Source organism: Balaenoptera ricei, chromosome 15, assembly GCF_028023285.1.
Source record: "Balaenoptera ricei isolate mBalRic1 chromosome 15, mBalRic1.hap2, whole genome shotgun sequence".
In the NCBI taxonomy this organism is placed as follows: Eukaryota; Metazoa; Chordata; class Mammalia; order Artiodactyla; family Balaenopteridae; genus Balaenoptera; species Balaenoptera ricei.
In genome coordinates this window covers 54,551,078-54,572,630 of record NC_082653.1, presented here as the reverse complement: position 1 = coordinate 54,572,630, position 21,553 = coordinate 54,551,078, and the positions used below count along the sequence as shown (strand labels likewise).

Below are 21,553 nucleotides of genomic sequence, written 5' to 3'. Positions count from 1 at the left end.
TGCCCACATGGCACCGTGGGAGGCATGACGGGGAACGCAAGGCCAGGCCCTGCTGCCTCTTCTGAAGCTGTGAGGAGGAGGGCGAGTCAGCTCCCAGGTGTCCTGCCCTAACAGTTCAGACGTCATCCTAGCAAAGAAGCTGCTGCCTCTCACCCGGCTTTGGAAAACTTGGACTTTTTCGATTTCTTCTCCTTGTCATAAGTGTCATCTTTTTTCTTCTTCTTTATCTTCTCACCACCTTCCTTCAACTTCCGCTTCTGAGAATTAAAGACAAGGCACAGTTACACAGCTCCCTAACTCTGGGAGCAAGTGCACTACACAGCACCGGCCTTGCTCCGCCCAGGGTACATCCTGAGAGCTGTCTTACTTCCTTCACGAACAAAAGCTTTCCGCTCAGTCCTTGGACCACAGACCCACAGGTCAGGACAGCATTCCCACTGACAGCGGCTTCTGGGAAACCCGGGCCTGAGGCAACAGAGGCCATTCTGCAGCCTGAACAGTTTCTGGTTTAAAATGAGCTATGTGTGGGCCTACCTTGCATTTTAAACACACAGGCAGTGGTAGGTAGCTTTCAAAATAAACTTATCTTAGGGCTGACTTGTTTTCGTTGGGGTGACAGCCCTGGGAACTGAAGTCCTCTACATGTCCACAGAAGAGACACAGCAAGCTGGTGCAAACGCCCCTCACTCCACACCCTTCATTGCCCTCGTCCCCGCCCTGGGACCACCTCGAGGAATGAATCCCTGCTGAGCCTGCAAGGACACAGGCATGGATACAATGACCGAGACCTCCAGGTTCACGGCACCTCGCCACAGCACACGTGTGAGAAGGGAACCGCCAACCTCGGCACAGCTGGTGCCTTTCCGCCAATCTCCTGAGTCATCCTAAACCAGCACGTATTCTGACAAGTCACCTACTGATCTCATAAGGTCATGTAAAAAAGCACTTCTGAAATCCAAAAGCGAGCAACGTTCTAACCTTTGGAGATTTTTTCTTCTTTTCTTTAATGAAGTCATCCTCAGATTCCGACGCCTGTCTAAACTGCAGCGTTCCCGAGTTAATGTAAAATCCTCCATACTTTGTAGTCAAAGAAGCAGGAACAAGCTCATCGTACTGAAGGGGGGAAAACACACGGTCAGCTCCAAGGTCTGTACTACAGTCCAAAGGTGCAGAGCGCGTCTCGAAAGAGCAGATGTGACCATGTTTCTCTGTCACATTTCAGGCAGCATGCTAAGACATGTTTCTGGTCAATCACCAATGTCCGAGTCAGAAGGTGTTTTGGACATCTCTGATCACCGTTTTCATAAAGGGAACCAAGGCCCAGATCAAGGTGTCACTTCCTCTCCCTTCAGTGAAGCTCTTTCCTCGTGCTAAGGGCACATCCACTGACTCCACCCCCAGCCTCCAGGCGCTGTCGGTAGATGCTAGGGTGCAGTGGTTCTGGTGGTCTCAGAGGTTTCATTAAGTACTTACCGCCTCAGAGTTATCGATGAAGGAATCAGATTCATCATAACCATAACCCATATCAATCAAGTCCTGTATTCGGTCTTTTCTACGTTTCTTTCCACCCTAAAATTTAAAATTGATCACATGCTTTTTTGTACTTGTGGTAAGAACACATAACATGACCCTTTTAACAAATTTCTAGGTCTAGGGTCACAGGGTTTTTTTTAATACACAGAATTAATTGTTGCCTTGAACTCCATCAGCTAATGACTAAAGGTTATAAAGCACTGGAACAGTCTCATACACACACACACACCAAAACCTCATTCCCTGAAGACCTTTCAAAATAGGACAGATTTGTAAATGCATAGAGTGGCCTAAGACAGAAGAAAGAACTAAATGGCTTCATATGCTCTGCACCAAAATGTTATTCTCAGGATAAATTCTAAGGGTAAAAGCCCCTTATTTATTCATCCGTTTAGCTCCACACATGAGTTCCTGCCGTATGCGTTTTCTTATCTTAATGCATTTGTTTAGTAACTTCATTCTGTTCTCTCCAAGGTCTACACTTGTTTCCACATCAGTGTTGATTAGATGATAAACCACTAAAGGAATATGGAAATGTCTGAAAACCTCTCCCACCCAACAAGGTTGTTTTGTTATCCAACAGAGAAATCTTACATATTTTTCTTCAAATTTCCGGGCAAGGGCCTCCACTTTATGCCTTTCCTTTTCTTCATCATTGAAAGGATCCGAGAGATCTTTCTTCTGTAAAGAGACCATTCCACAAAAATAGGAGTCACAAAAAAATTCCCACAATGCTATTCCTAGTGCCTGCACTGACTCAACACCTATAAACTGCATAATAAAAACAATTGTTTTTCAGAAAAGACAAGGTAGAATACATGTTACCTTCCCATCAGTGTTTACCTTAGCTGTGTAAGAAAGTAAAATTTCCATTCACAAGATTCAAGAGAACTTGACTAAATGCCTACAATCGCCCATCACACGCAGCACTAGGTCCTATAGGGCTCCAAATATGGCAAAGGGACTTTAGTCAGGGGATGCTCAACCCGTGTAGAACTGTGTTCCAATATAACTGATTTCCTTTGTAATCCTAAAAATTATTTTATGCATTTAAAAACATTATTCTAAGAAGGGGTCCATAGGCTTCACCAGACTTCCAAAGCAGTCAATGGCTCAAAAAGGTTAAGAACCCACTGAGCATAGGACAAGCTCTTGACAGCTATTCAGCCTTATTGGTTAGAAGAGTGGTATGAACTTGCACTTCTCTCAGAGCTACAAACAGTCAAACCCAAGTTCATGGCATTACCTTTCCTTGGAAGCCTATCTTGAAGGATCAATAACCTCCCTTCCCTCCCAATCTCAATACTCCCTCCAGATACTTTCATGCGGTTTTCCAAAGTTTATTTATATTCCATAAACTTACTCTTAGATTTTTCTTGAGAAAAATTTTCAGAGTTGGACCTTAAGCTTCCATGGTAAGGAATCTTAATTTTAATAAAAAACTCCTGTACCAAATACACTTAAGACTTTGGAGTCCAAAAACACTAAAGATCAGATGCTTGTTTGAAAACAAAATTCTCCCATCTCACCCTCCCATCTCTGCCTACTGAAACTCCACTTACCCATAAAGGATCAGTTAAATGATTTAGGACACACACGTACAATGGGACGTTACAGAACATGTACATACCATAAATGGGTGGTCTTTAAAACAGCTTGTCTGTATCTTCTAATTTTTCTACAATGATCACATGTAACCTAAGTAGTTCAAATAATTTTAAGAAAACCCACCCACCTAGAGCAGCGCTGGATTTAATGCATACTCCTTAATGCCCTGCAAACAGCAGTCATCCACTATTTCCTGAATGTATGAAGGTCCAGCTCTGTCTCAACACAGCATCTGGAATGTAAGCTCCTCTCTGTCTAAGCCCTCCGGGGCCTGTATTTGTACCAGACTTAAACCATTACCACATTGTGACTTCTGCTACCTGTGCTGGTGTAATCCTCCTAAAACATCTACAAGAGCGCAAAGTTCCTGTAAGGTTGGGATGACAACTTCCCCACGTTTACATAGTCCTCAGCGTAGCACAGTGCCTTCACTTTCTAAGATATACATGCTAAGTGAGTTAATACATGAATGTGTCAGATTACATTATGCTTTGAACACTGCAGAGTAGACATGTTAATTCAGGAGTTCTGAATCTGAAGGCCAGGAGTGAATCCCCTGAAATTGGATCCAAAGTTCTCTGTGTAAGCCCCATGCATTTTTCTGCAATTGAGGAGGGCATGTGAACCCCCAAAAAGGTGAAATCAGAGCACTGGAGTTCAAATTTCAGTTGACCTACTAATTTGGTTTGAGCCCGTAAATAAATACTTTAACCAATCCCTGCTACTCTGTATTCCTCTCAAGGAAGAAAATCCTGTTCCTACTTTGGAAAAGAGTTTATGAATGGATATGAAATTACTTTTTCTCATCCTGACCACTGGCCCTCATACAACAGGCTGACCCTTGGCACAGACTGAACTGGTTTCCATTCAGCCAATCAGATCTTTACCAAGGAAACACATTTTTATCTGAGTAAAGAAAAGTGGATAATCCTTCTAACCAAAGGCACTCACTCCAAACAGCACAACCATGGATTAGACTGCTGGAGCACTGGCTCTGAGGCAATCTGCTAGAAATCATGCACCTGCATGATCTCATCCACACACCCCGCCCCCCTACCCCGCAGACACACTGTGGGCCAGGTACTAGCCTAATCCCCATTTCACTGAGAGCCACTCTAGAGATCCAAATGCTGCAAATGCAGGACCCTACTCACCTTTCCCTCAGAGGCCAGCCTAGCACACAGGTATACAGTAGGTGCTTATAAATAAATGCTCTTGACCTAGCTCCTACTCAAATTGTATGATTCCATTTATATGAAATACAAAAACATGCAAAACTGATCTCAGCTGTTAGAAATCAGAACAGTTGTTACCCTTGAGGGCTGAGGCAGTATTTTGGGAGGGCAGAAGGAGGGTTTCTAGTGTCCTGGAAAATGTTATATTTTGTAATCCAGGTGCAGATTACATGGGTGTTTGTTAAAATCCATCAAACTGTATATTTATCATATGTGCACTTTCCTTATGTACATAATTCAGTTAAAAAGTTTATAAAAAATTTTTACAATGTTAACGAATTGCCAAAGTATCAGTAATAACTGAAGCTGGGTAATGGGTACATGGGGGCTTGTTATACTATTCTCTCTACACTGTACATGTTTGAAACATTCCATACTAAAAAAGTAAAACAGTCTGCCAGGAAAATAAATAGATCGTTTAAAAAACATTTAAGAAATCAAACTGGGACTTCCCTGGTGGTGCAGTGGTTGGGAATCCGTCTGCCAATGCAGGGAACACGGGCTCAAGCCCTGGTCCGGGAAGATCCCACATGCTGCGGAGCAACTAAGCCCGTGCGTCACAACTACTGAGCCTGAACTCTAGAGTCCGAGAGCCTCAGCTACTGAAGTCCACACGCCTAGAGCCCGTGCTCCACAACAAGAGAAGCCACCGCAATGAGAAGCCCGCACACCGCAACGAAGAGTAGCCCCAGCTCGCTGCAACTAGAGAAAGCCCGTGCGCAGCAACAAAGACCCAATGCAGCCAAAAATAAATAAATAAATAAACTAATTAATTAATTAATTAAAAATCAAACTGATTCTCAAAAGCCCTAAAGGCTGCCCAATTCCAGTGGGGAGTGGGGGATAAGAAATCCCAACAAAAACAAAACCCACAAAAATAGGATTCTATCCATCCAGGTAAAGAAACTATCCAGAATATTACTTTTCAAAAGAGATGAGCAGGCTGTGTCTTTTGCTTGCCCTCATATTAGGCACAGTGAGATTCCCTTGGAAAAGAAAAATATCCAGCATGAAATTCCAGCACTGGAAAAGCCAGGGACTAGTCACACTTACATGTAACATTTATAGACTTGGTATGAAAAAATTTGGTATTTATTCATATTAGTTAGCCATAATTCAAATTAGCCTTGGATGTGCCATACATTTTCTCTAGCATAAATCAGGAGAATGGTTCTAGAAACAATTCTATCCCTTCCTGCCAGAGGAAAAACCAGCAGACCTTGTACTTGCTTTGGGGGGGAGCCCAAAGCCTCTCTAGTACTGCTTCCACCCTCCGGAAGCCCCATCCACACACGCTGTCCAGAGCATTAGATCTGCAGAGTGAGCTGGGGTCACTCGGGTATACCTTGTCTGCAGGCTGAGGTCCTTTCACCTTCCCTCGTAAGTTCTTCACCAGCTCTGGGTAGAAGAACTCTGGGCAGCGCTTGTGATCTGGCTCAAAGAGAGTAAGTGTGATCCGAACAGCTGCTGCAGCCGGCTCAGAGTCCTGATGCTGTTCTGCTCCCCCAACCTCCTCTTTCCGGGATTTCTTCAAAAATGCAGGATTCAAAGAACCTGGGAGAGAGGTGAACTGGACCCTGTGGGGCTCCGACATGGCTACCAACAAGTCTTACCAGGTGTCACTGCATGGCTTCTGTTAACATTGAAAAGAAGAGCCAGGTCAAACCGAGATGATAAAAATGGTGATTTTTCTTGTTCAGTTACACCGATTTAAGTTTAGAAAAAAAATTTCACTGTCAAGAAGAATCACTGTTAAATTTATCTTATCATTTACTGCTTTTTTCTTCTTAAATACTATTTATTTTAAATATAAAAAATTTTATATAGATATGAAAAGCACCCCAAATCCTATCATTCAGAGATAATCACTGTTTAGCATACTTCCTTCCAGTCTTTTTTTTCTATGTATATTCACTAGATTCTCGACACTAGAGAACCCATGCTGATAGAGCCTTAAAGAATCCTCAGAATTGCAAAGAATCCTAGAGAAAATTGGTTTTCATTTAATTTATCCAATACATTTTTTTTTACTCCTGGCTGAGAATAACCTCTTTCTTAATACCTCTTTATTTTCATCACCAGCAGTTTACTTTCATGTAGGGCCATTCTTCACAATGACAGTTTTCATCAGTTCAGAGAAGTACTGCCTACCCCAGGATAAGTAAGACTGCTGTCTCAGAAGCAGTATGGCTAGGCTCACTTCTGAACACCAGCCTCTCACGACCCAAACTTGGGCCTCAGCAAAGTGACAAATTATCACAGGCCAAAGACCTTCAAAGTTGCTTGGAAATGATCAAAGTATATTGTGAACTCCAGAATTCCAAGGATTTACAGAATATAAACATGTAAATCACACCATATATTGTGTGTGTGTGCTTTATGTGTAATTTTGTGTCCTACCTTTTAAAACCCACATTCTACCACACCAATAAGAATATTCATTGTAGCCTTGTTTGTATATGAAAAATGATAGAAGCAACCTGAGTGTCCAACATTAAGGGAATGGTTGAAAAAATCGCAGCTTCTTTATTGATTTGTAAGGGCTTTTGACTTGTTATAGATATATAAATAATAAATATGTCATGCCTGTCATATCTCTCATACTTTCTCCTGCTTTGCTATTTACTGTTTAATTTTGCATAGAGTGAGGTATGATGAAAGAAATTTTAGCTTTTTATGCAGTTAAAACTAGGCTCTTTTCCCTTATGGCTTCTTCCATTTCTTTCATGCCTAGAATGTCCTCCTCCAACCAAGTAATTCTTGTAAAAGAATTTACCCATTCTTGTTTTATAGATGCATTTTTCACATTGAGCTCTTTAACCTAAACTGAATTTACTATAAGGTGAGAGGTGAGGCCCTAACCTGGTTTCTCCCCAGCATCAATCACCAAATAATCCCTCTTTTCCCTGCTGATTTGGCATATATTATACATGTCTTTAGTATCTTAAGGTCTATTTCTGAAATTCATCCTGTTATATCCATCTAGTATCTAGATTCCTGAACCAGTACAGCACTGATTTGAAAAATTCTATGGTATATTTCAACAACTTAAAGATTCATTTTTATTATTCTTTTAAAAGTAATACTTTGCTATTCTAGCCTATTAATTATTTCAGATCAATTTAAAAATCATTTTGATAAGTTCCCCCAAAAAGCTCACTGCATTTTGAATGTAAATGAATCATAAATGTGAATTAGTTCAGGAAGATTTATATATATCTTATATATCCATATACATCATGTGTATCTGTATACACGCAATATTCACTTCTTCTATCATGACCATAAAATTGTGATCTATAAGACCAGGTAAGGGAGTAAAATATCTAAAAATGAAGAGTTAAAATAATTCTAATTAGAAAACAAAGCAACTGGCAGCAAAACAGGTTGGTGATGCAAAAGACCATCATGCACTAAGATGTCAAAAGAAATTCCCCTAAAAGAAACTTTCAAGGCCCCCACAACAGTCGTGATTCTCTGGATTGTGGAAATAAATCCCAGCTGAAAGGGATTTCATAAAGGTCCCCCACTCATAAAAGCAGGCAAAGTGAAGGTGAAGGTGAAGGTATAAAGGTCCCCCACTCATAAATGCAGGCAAACTCTCACTGTAAGAAGAGAATCTGCATGTTAACTGATGGGATGCAGAAAGGTCATCTTAGAAGTGGGAACTAGGTCCCTGCCCTTGACCAGGCAGTAATTTTAAAATGTAACCTTATCTCGGCCCAAATTTTAGATAGTGTAACTTCAATCAACCCAGATGGTAAAAATTCATCTCTTGGTTGTGTAAGTGACTTTGCAGGCCTGAGAAATTACAGTAGTAAGACTAGAAAATAAAGTAAATCAAACCTACAGCATATTAACACTTAGATTTTGGTTTAAGTTTTACAGTCATCGTGATAATTGCTGTTGCTTGTTACTAAGTCATTTCAAACATTTAAGAGAATCAGACATTTTAATGAATGATGTTAGACTTACAATTTTAATCTGAAATGCTTAAGGGAACATAACTAAATTTGAAAGTGTGCTTTTAAAAGACCTTACATTTACACGTTTATTAGACTTAAAAGAGTTAAGTCCTTGGAAAGATTTAACTTCTAGGTTTACAAGTTCACTGTTTTAGAATTTTGAAGTATTTGAGAGAACAAGCATATAAAGCTTTAAATGCAGTGTAAAACATTTAAGGGAATTTAATTTCGTAAAAAAGAGCTCATTGTTTATGGGAATTTAATCTATTAAACTGTTGCCTTAATTGAAACTTTGTCAAAAATCAAACATTTATTTTTACGTAAACATTCTTAGATTTATAAATAAAAGATCTGTCGACAAAGCTTAAAAGGCTTTAAAAAAGCTAAGCATTTAAATACTCAATTTTAATGAATTGACCATTAATTCTAAATATTTATTTATTTATTTATTTATTGTTGGCTGTGTTGGGTCTTCGTTGCTGTGCGCGGGCTTTCTCTAGTTGCGGCAAGTGGGGGCTACTCTTCATTGCGGCGCGTGGGCTTCTCATTACGGTGGCTTCTCTTTGTTGCAGAGCACGGGCTCTAGGCGTGCAGGCTTCAGTAGCTGCGGTGTACAGGCTTCAGTAGTTGTGGCTCACGGGCTCTAGAGTGCAGGCTCAGTAGTTGCGGCACACGGGCTTAGCTGCTCCGCAGCATGTGGGATCTTCCTGGACCAGGGCTCGAACCCGTGTCCCCTGCATTGGCAGGTGGATTCTTAACCACTGCGCCACCAGGGAAGTCCCCATTAATTCTAAATAAAAGTACAGTATTCTACAAACAAAAGCATCCCTCTTAAAAAACTTCAAGTGATGTTATCCAAGAAATACTAGTCTCCTTTTCCATCTCAGGTTATTCCCAGGAATAGTACTTTTTGTTGTTGTTACATATCCTCTTAATCATATATTCAAAATGATTATTGGTGAAACGTAGAAAAACTGAATTTTGTATGCTGATTTTATAATTAGTCTGTTCAATGAACTCTTATTTATTTTAATGGTTTTCCCTTAACTTTGTTTTTTAAAAATAGGCTGTCCCATCATTCACAGACATGAGAATTTTGTCTTCTCCTTTCTGAAAAATTATGTTTTATTTTTGTTTCATGTCTTATTGCATTGGCTAGAACTGCCAGGATATCAGACAATATATTCTTTACCATGTTCCTGACTCTAACGGAAATGTCTCTAGGTCCAGTGTGAAGCTGATTTAAGATTCATGTATTTTATGAAGTCATTCAAGTATGCTTCAATTCCTCAAAAATTAAGAATTTCTAAACTAAGAGAGTGTGCTGAATTTTATTAAGGTATATCCTGGAAACTCAAATACGCTTTAAATGACCAACTCGTCTTTAAAAAAACACAAAATAGTTAACAGTAAATGACAGTTCCTGAAAACAGCTGACGGTACTTCAGGGAAACTGAACTCCAAAGAGAAACCAGACTGCGGACAAGCCAGTTCGCTAAAAACCCGCTTACAACCAGTCTCCCTGTAACAAAACGCCCATAGGAAACGGCGTGTGGACCTGCCACCTTTTCAAGCAGGCGGTGACTCAAGAAAAGTCCGGTTCTAAGTTAAGTCAACACCTGACTTAACTGTTTGGGTTCTGGAACTGGGATTGGGACCTTTAAATTTTTTTATTTTCTACCTGGGATGTTGACGTTTAGGCAGACGCTGTGTTGAACTGCTGTTCACAGTTCCCCATTCAATGGTTTAGTTTTAACGTACTGAAACTACGCCTAGCATCTGCCTTCCTGCTGTCACAACAGCCTGCTCCCAACTTCCCTAAAAGTGTCAAACTACAACAAGGCTTACATGAGAGCCCGGTCCCGACAAACACACGCACCTTTGTCACCGGCGCAATGCAGGCTACGGCCCCGCGGGCCGCACTCGTCCCCCCGCGGCCGTCCTCATGCCGGCCCGGGAGCCCGGGCTGCGGCGCTGCTAGCGGCCGGCCCCCGAGCCATGCCTCCCGGCGGGCGGCCGGCCCGCGTCGCGGCCCATGGCCGGGTCCCCGCGCGCCCGGGGGGAGCTTCGCCGGCCGTGCCGCCGCGCCGACCCAAGAGGAAGCGGAGAGACGCCGGCTCCACGCCGGCCAGACAACTCGGAGCCTCGGGGCGGGCAGCACTTCGCCCCTGGAGAACTTGGGGCGCGGACGCAGGCTCGGAGTGGCTCCCCGGACGCCGGCCTTTAGAAAGCGCGCTCCGAAGGACCTGTCCGCCGCCCGGGGGCGACCACGCAGAGCCCGCCAGGTGCGGGGCCCCGGACGCGGGCGGAGGCTGTCTTCCAGGCCGCGCTGAAGTCCGTCAGGGCAGCTGCCGGCGCGGCAACACGGCCGGCCCCGGGGCCCGCGAGGGACTAACGGCCGTAACGGAAGCGCCGAGGGGGAGGGAGCTGGAGGCCAGGGCCCGGGGGCGGGGCGGCCACAGGGCCGGGTCCCTAGCTCGTTTGGCCGGCCGCACCGTCGCCGCCGCCTCAGACCCCGGCGCTTCGTTGTCACAAGCCGGAAGGAGGGGGAAGGAGCCGGGAGTCTCCGGGATCCGGCGCGCGGAGACCGCTGCTCCCGAGTCACGTGCTGCTCGACCGGCCAATAAGTCCCGACGGGCGCGGTGACGTCAAAGCAGCGGCGTGGCCGGTTACGGCCGGCCCCCGTCATGTGACAGGGCTCACTCCAATGGGCGGCGCCGGGGCGACCTGATGTTCCCGACGGCCCGTGCGTCGGCGGTGGTTGGGTGGTAAGATGGCGGCTGTGAGTCTGCGGCTTGGCGATTTGGTGTGGTGAGTCCGGGCTGCCAGGGCCAAGCGAGGTTCGCGGGGAGCTGCTTCCCTAGGCGTGAGGTGCACGGCCCGCCTCGAGGCTGCTTTTCTATGCGCTCCAGGTCGTGGAGAGAGGGCGAGACAGGTGCCGGCGCTGGGAACGAAGCCGGGCGGAAGGGGCAGCCTGGCCCCGGGGGACTGAGCCCGAGGCTGGCCGCAGCGGGCCCGGCTCTGAGCTCCGAGGCTGCCCGGGGAGGGCTGCGCTCCGGACCCGGACGCCGGCGGCCACCGTGCGGGGAATGCCCGGTGCCGTGCGGCTCCGGGGGACGCCCGGTTCTCGCCTCGGGGTCTGGCTGGGGCTCCCGGGAAAGGAGGAGAGCCGGAGAGCCCGCGGGGCCATCTCGTCCGGGCAAGCCCGTCGAAACCTGCGTTGCGATGGAACTGACCTGTGCGGGCGGCTCAGCCGGGGGTGTCGAAACCGGACTGCTGGCGCTGCCCTGTGAAGAAATGGAAGGGGGAGTTTTCCTTTACAACCGAAGGGTTGGCAGTGACCAGTACCTTCTTGGGTGCCTCTCGTGGTCTGCTTCTGTGTCCCAGACAACCGCCCGAACCGAGACTGACTGTCGCCGCCTCCCTCGAGCTGCGTAGCTCGTTTCTCGACCCAGAGGAAGGGCTTCCATAAGCATTTGTCAAAGCCGGGCTGGTGAATTAAACCAGACTTTGTAAGGGGAAGTCTGTGTTTACAGAGCGAACTGCCCCCCCACCCCCGTCACGTCACGGAGAGGCTCTAGACAAACGACTCTTGGTGGTTTTGTTTTTCTGTGTTCCTTCTCACCAGCAGAATGCCCATACCTTATGCACATAAGTCTACAATTTTGCATTGCATTTCTAAGGGACTTGGGCCTCTTGGGCCTAGCTGTGGAAGTCACGTTAAGAACTCCGGGTTGCCAGCTTTTGATCTGGCACTTGAGGGTGGAAGTGGAGATTTAGGAAAATAAATTGCATGTTGAGTGAGTTGAAGATGGACTGGCTTTTCCAGGGCAAATGCTGACTCTCTGTGTTTTCTCTAGGGGGAAACTCGGCCGGTATCCTCCTTGGCCGGGAAAGGTGAGTGTCTTGCTACTAAGACGTCTGAAGTCGGGTTTGAGGAAGGGGAGAATGTAAGATGTATTCCCCCTCAGTTACTAGCATTGAGTTAAACTGGACTTATTTAAATAACACTCGGAATTTTTTTTTCTTTAGTATCAGTTTATTTAGAAACGACAGTATAATATAAACCAGGTCCTTTAATCTGCAGTAAGTTATTATTTCTTGAATCAGAGGTGGTTTGTGATAAAGTCTTTTAACCCTGAAAATCCATTCTAACTTGAATTTAGCTTTGCACTTAAATCTAACAAAAGGAGAAGCAAATAAATTTTCCAGGAAGAAAAATCTAAATGTAGGTTAGTGAAAAGTCAAAGTATTTTTGTCCCAACTAAGTTTAAATCTTTTTTCCATTTTACCATATGTGCTACTCCAGTGCATCTTTGCAGAAGTTGGCATTCCACATTTTGCATGAGGCAAGCCCTCATAGCTTTCCAAATGTTCTGTTTTTATATTCTTGCTAGGAGCCCAGGAAATGTCTTTAGACTGTCTCTTTGCAATATGGCATTTTCAGTGCCTCAGTTGTTCTTCATTGTCGCTGTTACCTGTCTCAACTCTTCCTGCACAGAAGTATTTTTAAGAGTATTCTCTATGTTTCTTCAGTGATGACAGGCTCACATTGCAGGGGGTAATGACGTTGGCCTTAGTTTTAACTGCTTTTAAAACAGGGTCATTTTAGTAAAAAGTATATTGTATCTGCTGAACACTGTAGATCATAGTAGATGTAGGGAACTCCTAGAATATTTGCACATTTCCACATATCTCAGTAGAAAAATGACAGATTTGGACATAAACTAGGCCCTGTGTTTGGCTTTGTTTTTTAAAATGTATTTCTTTTGTTTTATTTCATTTTTTTTCTTACCAACTTATACTTGTGGAAAAAAGCCTTTTTTTCCCTTTCATCCTCTAGATTGTTAACCCACCCAAGGACTTAAAGAAACCGCGTGGGAAGAAATGCTTCTTTGTAAAGTTTTTTGGAACAGAAGATCAGTGAGTAGTGCTCACCAACAGTTTCACTTTCCCTACGTTTGGGAGTTGCCCTGGGTTGAAGCTGCCTTGTGAATATTCTATGGATCCTAGTTCAGTCTCATTGTAGTCTATAAGAATGGCATATCATTCTGGCTTCATACCTAAGTAAAAGGTGCTATTCTTATCTCCCAGAAATTGTCCTGGGACCAATAACAATGTCAGTCAGGTGGGAAGTGGAGTGCCACCTTCCAAATATGATAACCTCATTGAGATCAGTTCTCACGTCTCTTTACCCAACCCCACAGGCAGTTCCTTTTATCAGGAACTGTTTGGTTCTCTTTTAATGGTTGTTTATCGTGGCTCAGGCATGAGGTATACAGTGAAAGCTAAAATTTCATTCATCTTAAAGTAATTGTTTAGTCTTGTTCTTGTAAAACTAGATGATTTGATCTAGCGTTCTAACAATAAAGCTTTTTTTTTTAATCTTTACTGGAGTATAATTGCTTCACAATACTGTGTTAGTTTCTGTTGTACACCAAAGTGAATCAGCCATATGCATACATATGCCCCCATATCCCCTCCCTCTTGAGCCTCCCTCTCATCCTCCCTATCATCCTCCCTATCCCACCCCTCTAGGTCATCGGAAAGCACCGAGCCCATCTCCCTGTGCTATGCTGCAGCTTCCCACCAGCCAACTGTTTTACATTCGATAGTGATATATGTCGATGCTACTCTCACTTTGCCCCAGCTTCCCCCTCCACCCCATGTCCTCAAGTCCATTCTCTATGTCTACATCTTTATTCCTGCCCTGCAACTAGGTTCATCAGTACCATTTTTTTTTTTTTTTTTTGGTTTCATATATATGTGTTAGCATACGGTATTTGTTTTTCTTTTTCTGACTGACTTCACTCTGTATGACAGACTCTAGGTCCATCCACCTCACTACAAATAACTCAATTTCGTTTCTTTTGATGGCTGAGTAATATTCTATTGTATATATGTGACACATCTTCTTTATCCATTCATCTGTCAATGGACATTTAGGTTGGTTCTGTGTCCTGGCTATTGTAAATAGTGCTGCAATGAACATTGTGGTACATGTCTCTTTTTGAATTATGGTCTTCTCAGGGTATATGCCCAGTAGTGGGATTGCTGGGTCATACGGTAGTTCTATTTTTAGTTTTTTAAGGAACCTCCATACTGTTCTCCATAGTGGCTGTATCAGTTTACATTCCCACCAACAGTACAGGAGGGTTCCCTTTTCACCACACCCTTTCCAGCATTTATTGTTTCTAGATTTTTTGATAACGGCCATTCTGACCAGTGTGAGGTGATACCTCATTGTAGTTTTGATTTGCATTTCTTTAATAATTAGTGATGTTGAGCATCTTTTCATGTGCCTCTTGGCCATCTGTATGTCTTCCTTGATGAAATGTCTATTTAGGTCTTCCGCCCATTTCTTAACTGGATTGTTTGTTTTTTTGATATTGAGCTCCATGAGCTGTTTGTATATTTTGGAGATTAATCCTTTGTTTGTTGTTTCATTTGCAAATATTTTCTCCCATTCTGAGGGTTGTCTTTTTGTCTTGTTTATGGTTTTCTCTGCTGTGCAAAAGCTTTTAAGTTTAATTAAGTCCCATTTGTTTATTTTTGTTTTTATTTCTGTTATTCTAGGAAGTGGGTCAAAAAAGATCTTGCTGTGGTTTATGTCAAAGAGTGTTTTTCCTATGTTTCCCTCTAAGAGGTTTATAGTGTCTGGTCTTATATTTAGGTCTTTAATCCATTTGGAGTTTATTTTTGTGTATGGTGTTAGGTAGTGTTCTAATTTCATTCTTTTACATGTAGCTGTCCAGTTTTCCCAGCACCACTTATTGAAGAGGCTGTCTTTTCTCCGTTGTATGTCCTCACCTCCGTTGTCATAAATTAGGTGACCATATGTGCGTGGGTTTATCTCTGAGCATTCTATCCTGTACCATTGATCTGTGTTTCTGTTTTTGTGCCAGTACCATACTGTCTTGATTACTGTAGCTTTGTGGTATAGTTTGAAGTCAGGGAGCCTGATTCCTCCAACTCCGTTTTTCTGTCTCAAGATTGCTTTGGCTGTTCGGGGTCTTTTGTAACAGTAAAGCTTTTTAACCAGATCTGTTTTAGAGTTGAAATCAGGACTATTAATTTGAGATTCTTCAATAGGCCATATAAGAAGTCACAGTGAAACGAAGAATGTATATTTGAGTTTCCAGCAACTTGTTTAGCTTTCTCATCACTCCATCAAGTTGATTGCCTGGGTCTCGCTAGATGGTTTGATTTAAGTAGTTGTGTTTCTATTTATGATTCTTACAGGAAAACGTAGCTTTGGGTTTGAAAAATGTCTGTGACTTTTCGGATATATCTAATACCAACATTTAAAATATACATTTCTAGAAAGCGATATATAATATTCCATAGGAAAATCTCTTACAACAGTATTTTTCACTGGCAAGCTTATGTGTCAGAGTGCTCATCCTGGTTTAGAGTTTGCATGGCATGTCTGTTTTCACCAAAAACATATACAGACATACCCAGCCCCAGTTCTTGTCACAAACCAACTCAGCAGCCTTTTGGTGGCAATATTTCAAGGGAGTCACTGGCCCAGAGCTGTGAGAGCAAGAGACAGTCTGGAAGAGGGAATGTTCTGGTAATGCCTTGAATTTCACAGCAAAGATTGTCTGGATGCAAACAAGTATGATTGTACAGCCACACTCCACATTGCTGGACACCAAAGGGAACTCCCAGGAAAGCAAATGCTGTGGTCCCCATCTTCCAGGAACTCAGGACAAGACATAAACTCAGGTGACGAGACATAAACATTTTAGATGGGATTAAGTGCAGAATGAGTGATGTGTAGAATTATTGTTAAAGGGTTCTAGAACAAGGAGAGATTGGCGGAGAACAGCTAGGTCAAAGAAGGTTGCTGGAGAGATGGGATTTAGGTCAAACTCTGGAGGATGGCTAGAATTTGGACAGGCAAGAATAGTAAAGGCATTCCAGGCGGTGGGGCTACTGTAAACCACTGGGAGTTAAGTTGGATGTGTGGACAGAGAGAGCCTTCCTGTGTGAGGTAAAGAACTTGTGCTTGGGGAGAACAGGGGCAACGTGGTTGGCCCAGCTTGGTTAGCTAACTGAAGAAGTACACAAGTCTGAAACACATATGGGACCTCATAGAAAGTGGGGAGTTAATCAGCTTACAGGAGACCTGAAAGCTATTGTGTTTTTATGATAATTTTTTAAATGCTGGAAGGCTAGAAGAATAAACTGTCGTCCCTATGTATACGAAATACTACAAATAGGACACAGGAAATTGGAGCTGAGGGAATCTCAGCACTCAAGCACTCAACCAGGCAAACCTTTGAAGCCAGTGAAAAGGATGAGTTTCCTGGACACAAAAATAACGTGTTGGTGGTGGTGATGATGTGATTTCTAACTAAAGTTCTTTGAGGAGATTCGTAAGCAAGTGGATACACAGCAGTGGCTAGATATAATATCTTTAGTCTTCTAAACCTCCTTGACAGTGTTCGTAAAAAACCATTTAAAAATTAAGCTACCAGGGAACTAACATGTTAACTTTTTGTGGCTAAGCAGTTGCCTTCATGAAAGGAAACAAAGGGTAAGGATCTGCAGTATGTCTCTAAAGGGAGAAGGGTTCTTAGTGATCAGTGTTAGGCAGATTTTATTTAGAATCTTTGTATTAACTGAAGGCAAAATCGCCAGATTGTTTGGTAGCAGCGAATTACTTTGGGGAAAGAGCTCTGGCTTGTTACCAGCCTAATGTATATTCAGATACCACTTTTGCGTGCTCTGTGATTTGGGCTGCTTCACTTTTCTAAGACTCTGTGTCCTCATCCACATGTGGGGATAACACCCCCTACCTTGTAGTTATGAAGAAGTAGCATCACTTACTCATAATATTGGTTGGCAAGAGCAGGTGTTCGACAAACATCAGGTCGGGGTATAGATCTGTTACGAAAGAAGAAAGCTGATAAGAAGCAGGTGGCTTTAAGGAAAATGTGTGAGAGAGAGAGACAGACAGACCCTGCCCATGGTAGGGCAGAGTGGGAAGGATCTGTGTTTGAAAAGAAAGGCATCTGGGAGTTGGAGATTCCTAAGGATGTCAGCCAGGTCTGTTCTTTTGACCATAAAGGCTTTGAACACAAAACAGTACATTGTTCCACCTTTTTTTGTTTGGTTGGTTTTGTTTTTTCCTTGTTACTCTTTTTTCTTATTTTTACATCGTTCCACCTTTATGTAAAAACTGTATCGTGCCTCACCAGGAGTACTATGTGCTGTCTAATCTATCATCCTAATGGGATCTGTTGGAACTAGTCAGCATCGGGAAAGGGGACTGAATCAGGTGAAAGAGAGGACTCTTTAATGTGAAAAAGCGAAGACCAAGAAAAAAACACCATCAGAACTGGTGAAATAATGAGCGGCCTTAAAGAGATAAACACTGACTTGTTCATAAATCCTCAGGTGTTTTGACAAGGGGCACCGTGAGTAGAATAAATGTTGTGTGACCTGTGTTTAGGACATATATAAGGAGAACTGTGTGAGACGTGGTTTAGACAGGAAATGCAAGTGGATTTTTTAGGGATGAGAATGACTTTCTATGGGCAAAGCTGTAAGTGGCTACAGCAGAGGCTGGACTCTACCTCACCTTTAACGCTTGATGCCAGGGAGAGGGTCGTGTGCTCCTGGCACGTTCTAGGGGCTCCGTTGGTCACTGGGCCCTGACCTCGGTGGACATGTTCTGACCCAGTGAGGCTGTTCTTGTATTCCTGAGGAACATAGGATTCAGTCAGGGATGTTCAGTTTCAAAGCTGACATGCTACTTAAAATACAGAGAGAGATGTGATTTTTTTATGTTAAGCAGGGACTTTTATTAAAGAGTAAAAAGGGCAGCTTCTTAAGATCAATGGTGATTTCAGTCTTTTAGAAACCTGATTTTTCTCTCTTCCTCTTCCAAAACATCTAGCAAATTATGTTGACTTCCCACTGGAAGAGGGAACCAGGAAGAGAGGGCCAGGGGTGATGTCACCTGGATGGCAACATAGTTCGTTCCTGACTTTGCTCCCCCTCACAAAAAGGAAGTGAGGAATAGACCTTCCCAACCAGCCTCCCCTGTGAGGGGAAGGACTTAATATAAAATGGCTGGATTCAGCTGAGCCTAGGTGGCTACATGGGAACTGCCCACAGTCCATTTCTATTTTGCAAAAATTCAGAGGGGAAAATAACTTCAGTGTAATTTTGCCAACTCCACCACATGACCACAACCAAAGATTAAGTCTCAGGCACATGATGGCCCACTTCGAACAGGTGGCTGCTCATCAGAGAAGAAACTGAGCTCAGGGTTTAAAAGTTTCATCAGTGGCCGTGAATGGCAGAATGGAGGGAGTTCATTTAGTTTGCAGGTGCTCAAGAAACCACCAGAAACAAACCAGTTCAAAGAATACCGTGGGCAAACAATGGGTAAATCCCAAACAAGAGTTTCTATAGCAGTCTTTGCATCTGATCCTCACAATAGCTCTTTCAGGAAACGTAGTTTTTCTGGTTCTTATTTTTCAACAGATGTAGAAACTAAGAGTCAGGAAACATAAGGATTTAAGTGATAAGATGTCCAAGGTCCCAGCTTGAGGTACTTTTTACATCAAGCTAGATATAAGGTGGGACAGCCTGGTTGTGAGGTGTCTGAGTGAGTGCTAAAGTAACTTCTAGAGGGAATGCCCTGGCGGTCCAGTGGTTAGGACTCCTCGCTCTCACTGCCGAGGGCCTGGGCTCAGTCCCTGGTCGGGGACCTAAGATCCCACAAGCCTCGAGGTGCGGCCAAAAAATTTTTTTAAATAATAATGACGTAACTTCTAGAAAAGTTTGTGGCTCGTAATTAGAAGCACAGCAGATTGGAACCATCTGAGCATCCCCTTTTCTTTTCACCTGGCACCTGATTGACCCACTTTCCCTGCATCCAACACATGCAATGGTTGGAGAATTGAGCCAAGCAGATAGTGAGAGCCACTGCTCCAGTATCTGGAGTGAGCCAGCAGTGTCCCTCTGCCAGAGCTGAACAGTAGTTATCCTAGAGAGCTCTGAGCAGATTCTCCCCTCCCAGTGCCAACAGCAGCTCCTGTCCTACAGGTGACTCCCTTCGTGGCTGAGGCAGTGGACCCCAGGAATAGGTGTCATGCATGAAAAGAAGTGGCTGGCCATGTTGGTGTTGGCAGTGCAGCTTGAGAGCCTTATCCAGCATTTGGGAATGTTTTCAAGTTTTGGAAACAAAAATCTTCTAAATCTATTTTCTCTGCTAGTCTTTGTTTTTTGGGGGGTTTTTTTAACTTTTTTTTTTTAATTTATTTTGGCTGCGTTGGGTCTTCATTGCTGCACACGGGCTTTCTCTAGTTGTGGCAAGCGGGCTTATTGCTGTGGCTTCTCGTTGCAGAGCACAGGCTCTAGGCGCACGGGCTTCAGTAGTTGCAGCACGCAGGCTCAGTAGTTGTGGCACACGGGCTTAGTTGCTCCGCGGCATGTGAGATCTTCTCGGACCAGGGCTCGAACCCGTGTCCCCTGCATTGGCAGGCAGACTCTCAACCAGTGCGCCACCAGGGAAGCCCGGCAGGCGGATTCTTAACCACTGCGCCACCAGGGAAATCCCTGCAAGTCTTTGTTGATGTCTGTATGATAATCAGTTGCTTGAAATTAACTGAAATTGTTAGTTATTTGTTTTGTGGCTTTTTTGGTTGTTTTGTTTTTTGATTTGCATTTTTTTGGGTGTCTTGATTTCTGAATAGCTTAGACTTGGACCTGTAACACTTCAGTAATCCTCAACCTCTTTCATTGGTTTAAGTGGGGAGGGGGCAAGCATAGAAATTATTTATTAAGTACTACGGTACTCACCAAATCCAGGTGGAGAGGTGAACACACATCTCTGACCTCATCCTTGTTCTCACCTGTGGGCTGTGCTTGCGTGTGTGTACTCTCTCTCTCCCGCCCAGGTTATTGTTGCTGTGAAGTCTGAGACACATAGACGAGGGTGCCTGAGATTGTTCATAGACTGGCTTCTTTACTATGATATCATAGTTTAGTTTTAATTTAAGGGGAAGGCAGGTCAGAATTATGGAAGTGTTTGAAAATGTGAAATTTTAAAATTTATTTTGAGTGTATGATCGGAAGGTGGCTTAGTGGAAGTTTTATATTCTCAAATGGAAGGCATTTGTAGGAGGTGTATCAGAATACCAGGGTAAGTTTGCTGCTCTTGGCCGTGTTACAGGTGCTGTTACACAGGCAGCCAGGCAGTAGCTACCCACCTGAGCAGACCTACACAAGGAAGTCATGGGGGAGAACCCTCTGGGCAGTCAGAGTAGCCCATGTGCTACAGCAGAGGCCTGTATCGTTGATACGTTGTTTTTTAGGAGTAATAGATATTCATGGTTTCCCCGCAAATCAAGCTGTAAACCGTTGAAACAATTCCATTCATCCTCATCCCTCAGACAGCCAGTTTCTGGCCCATAGGCATCCAATTATACTAGTTTCTTATGGCGAGTCCCTCCAGAGACACTGCACATCATCAGGAAGTTACATGTTCCTTTTTCCTCGTCTTTACACAAGTGCTTGTATACTACACACACTGTTGTGTATCTTGCTGTTTTCCACTTAGCCAAGTATCTTAAGGGACCTTCCATTTCATTCTTTGTAATGATCTCACTGATTGCCAGTTAGCTTGTTTTCGAGCATTTACTTCTACAAACAACGTGTAATTAACTTCTTTGTATATAGAAGCAAAGCCGGTTGGTTAGACACAACTTGACTAAGCCTGATTTTTTTGACTTCCCAGCCCACAGCAAATTGGTTGGAAAAGGTACAGCTCCACCTAGGCATTGGGAGCTCATTAAGAGGGAAATCACAAATTACAGCTTATATCAAGCAAAGAAACAGAACAGTCACTTTAAAAACATACAAACAACAGCAACAACTACAAAAAGCCTCTGCAACCATACATTATTTAACCCAGAGGTCGGCAATCCAGCCCCCCTGAACGTGCCTAGAAGGTGTCATTTACTAGGTGATTATTGAGCACCAGTTGCATGCCAGGCCCCACCTGATGGGCCTCAGTGGATGAAGAGTGGGGCTTATTGAAGCTCCAGCTGAAATTCAAGCTTGCCCTTTTTAAGGAGAGAGAGTTTTGCAGTATAGCCTTCAGAGAGAAAATTATTGAGATGGCCAGAGTGAATTTCAATTCACCTTGCTTTCAAGAGATAATCTTCCTAGGGCTCCAGTGGGCTGGCT

At 43.6% G+C, this 21,553-nt stretch overlaps 2 protein-coding genes across 6 annotated transcripts in view; one reads left to right on the top strand and one right to left on the bottom strand.

Moving 5' to 3' along the window:
* UBN1 (ubinuclein 1) overlaps positions 1-10,928 on the bottom strand; it is a 37,572-nt gene extending 26,644 nt beyond the window's left edge. For all 3 annotated transcript variants that reach the window (XM_059898201.1, XM_059898202.1, XM_059898199.1), the window contains exons 1-6: positions 10,221-10,928; positions 5,722-6,009; positions 2,128-2,214; positions 1,474-1,569; positions 979-1,113; positions 154-257 (exon numbers count right to left, since the gene is read on the bottom strand). In XM_059898201.1, the coding sequence (XP_059754184.1) occupies positions 154-257; positions 979-1,113; positions 1,474-1,569; positions 2,128-2,214; positions 5,722-5,970 (671 nt within the window). In that variant the 5' untranslated portion in view covers positions 5,971-6,009; positions 10,221-10,928. The remainder of the gene's footprint in view (positions 1-153; positions 258-978; positions 1,114-1,473; positions 1,570-2,127; positions 2,215-5,721; positions 6,010-10,220) is intronic.
* A 145-nt stretch (positions 10,929-11,073) lies between these two features.
* Positions 11,074-21,553, top strand: part of GLYR1 (glyoxylate reductase 1 homolog) — a 37,161-nt gene continuing 26,681 nt past the window's right edge. For all 3 annotated transcript variants that reach the window (XM_059896105.1, XM_059896103.1, XM_059896104.1), the window contains exons 1-3: positions 11,074-11,152; positions 12,202-12,238; positions 13,185-13,264. In XM_059896105.1, the coding sequence (XP_059752088.1) occupies positions 11,115-11,152; positions 12,202-12,238; positions 13,185-13,264 (155 nt within the window). In that variant the 5' untranslated portion in view covers positions 11,074-11,114. The remainder of the gene's footprint in view (positions 11,153-12,201; positions 12,239-13,184; positions 13,265-21,553) is intronic.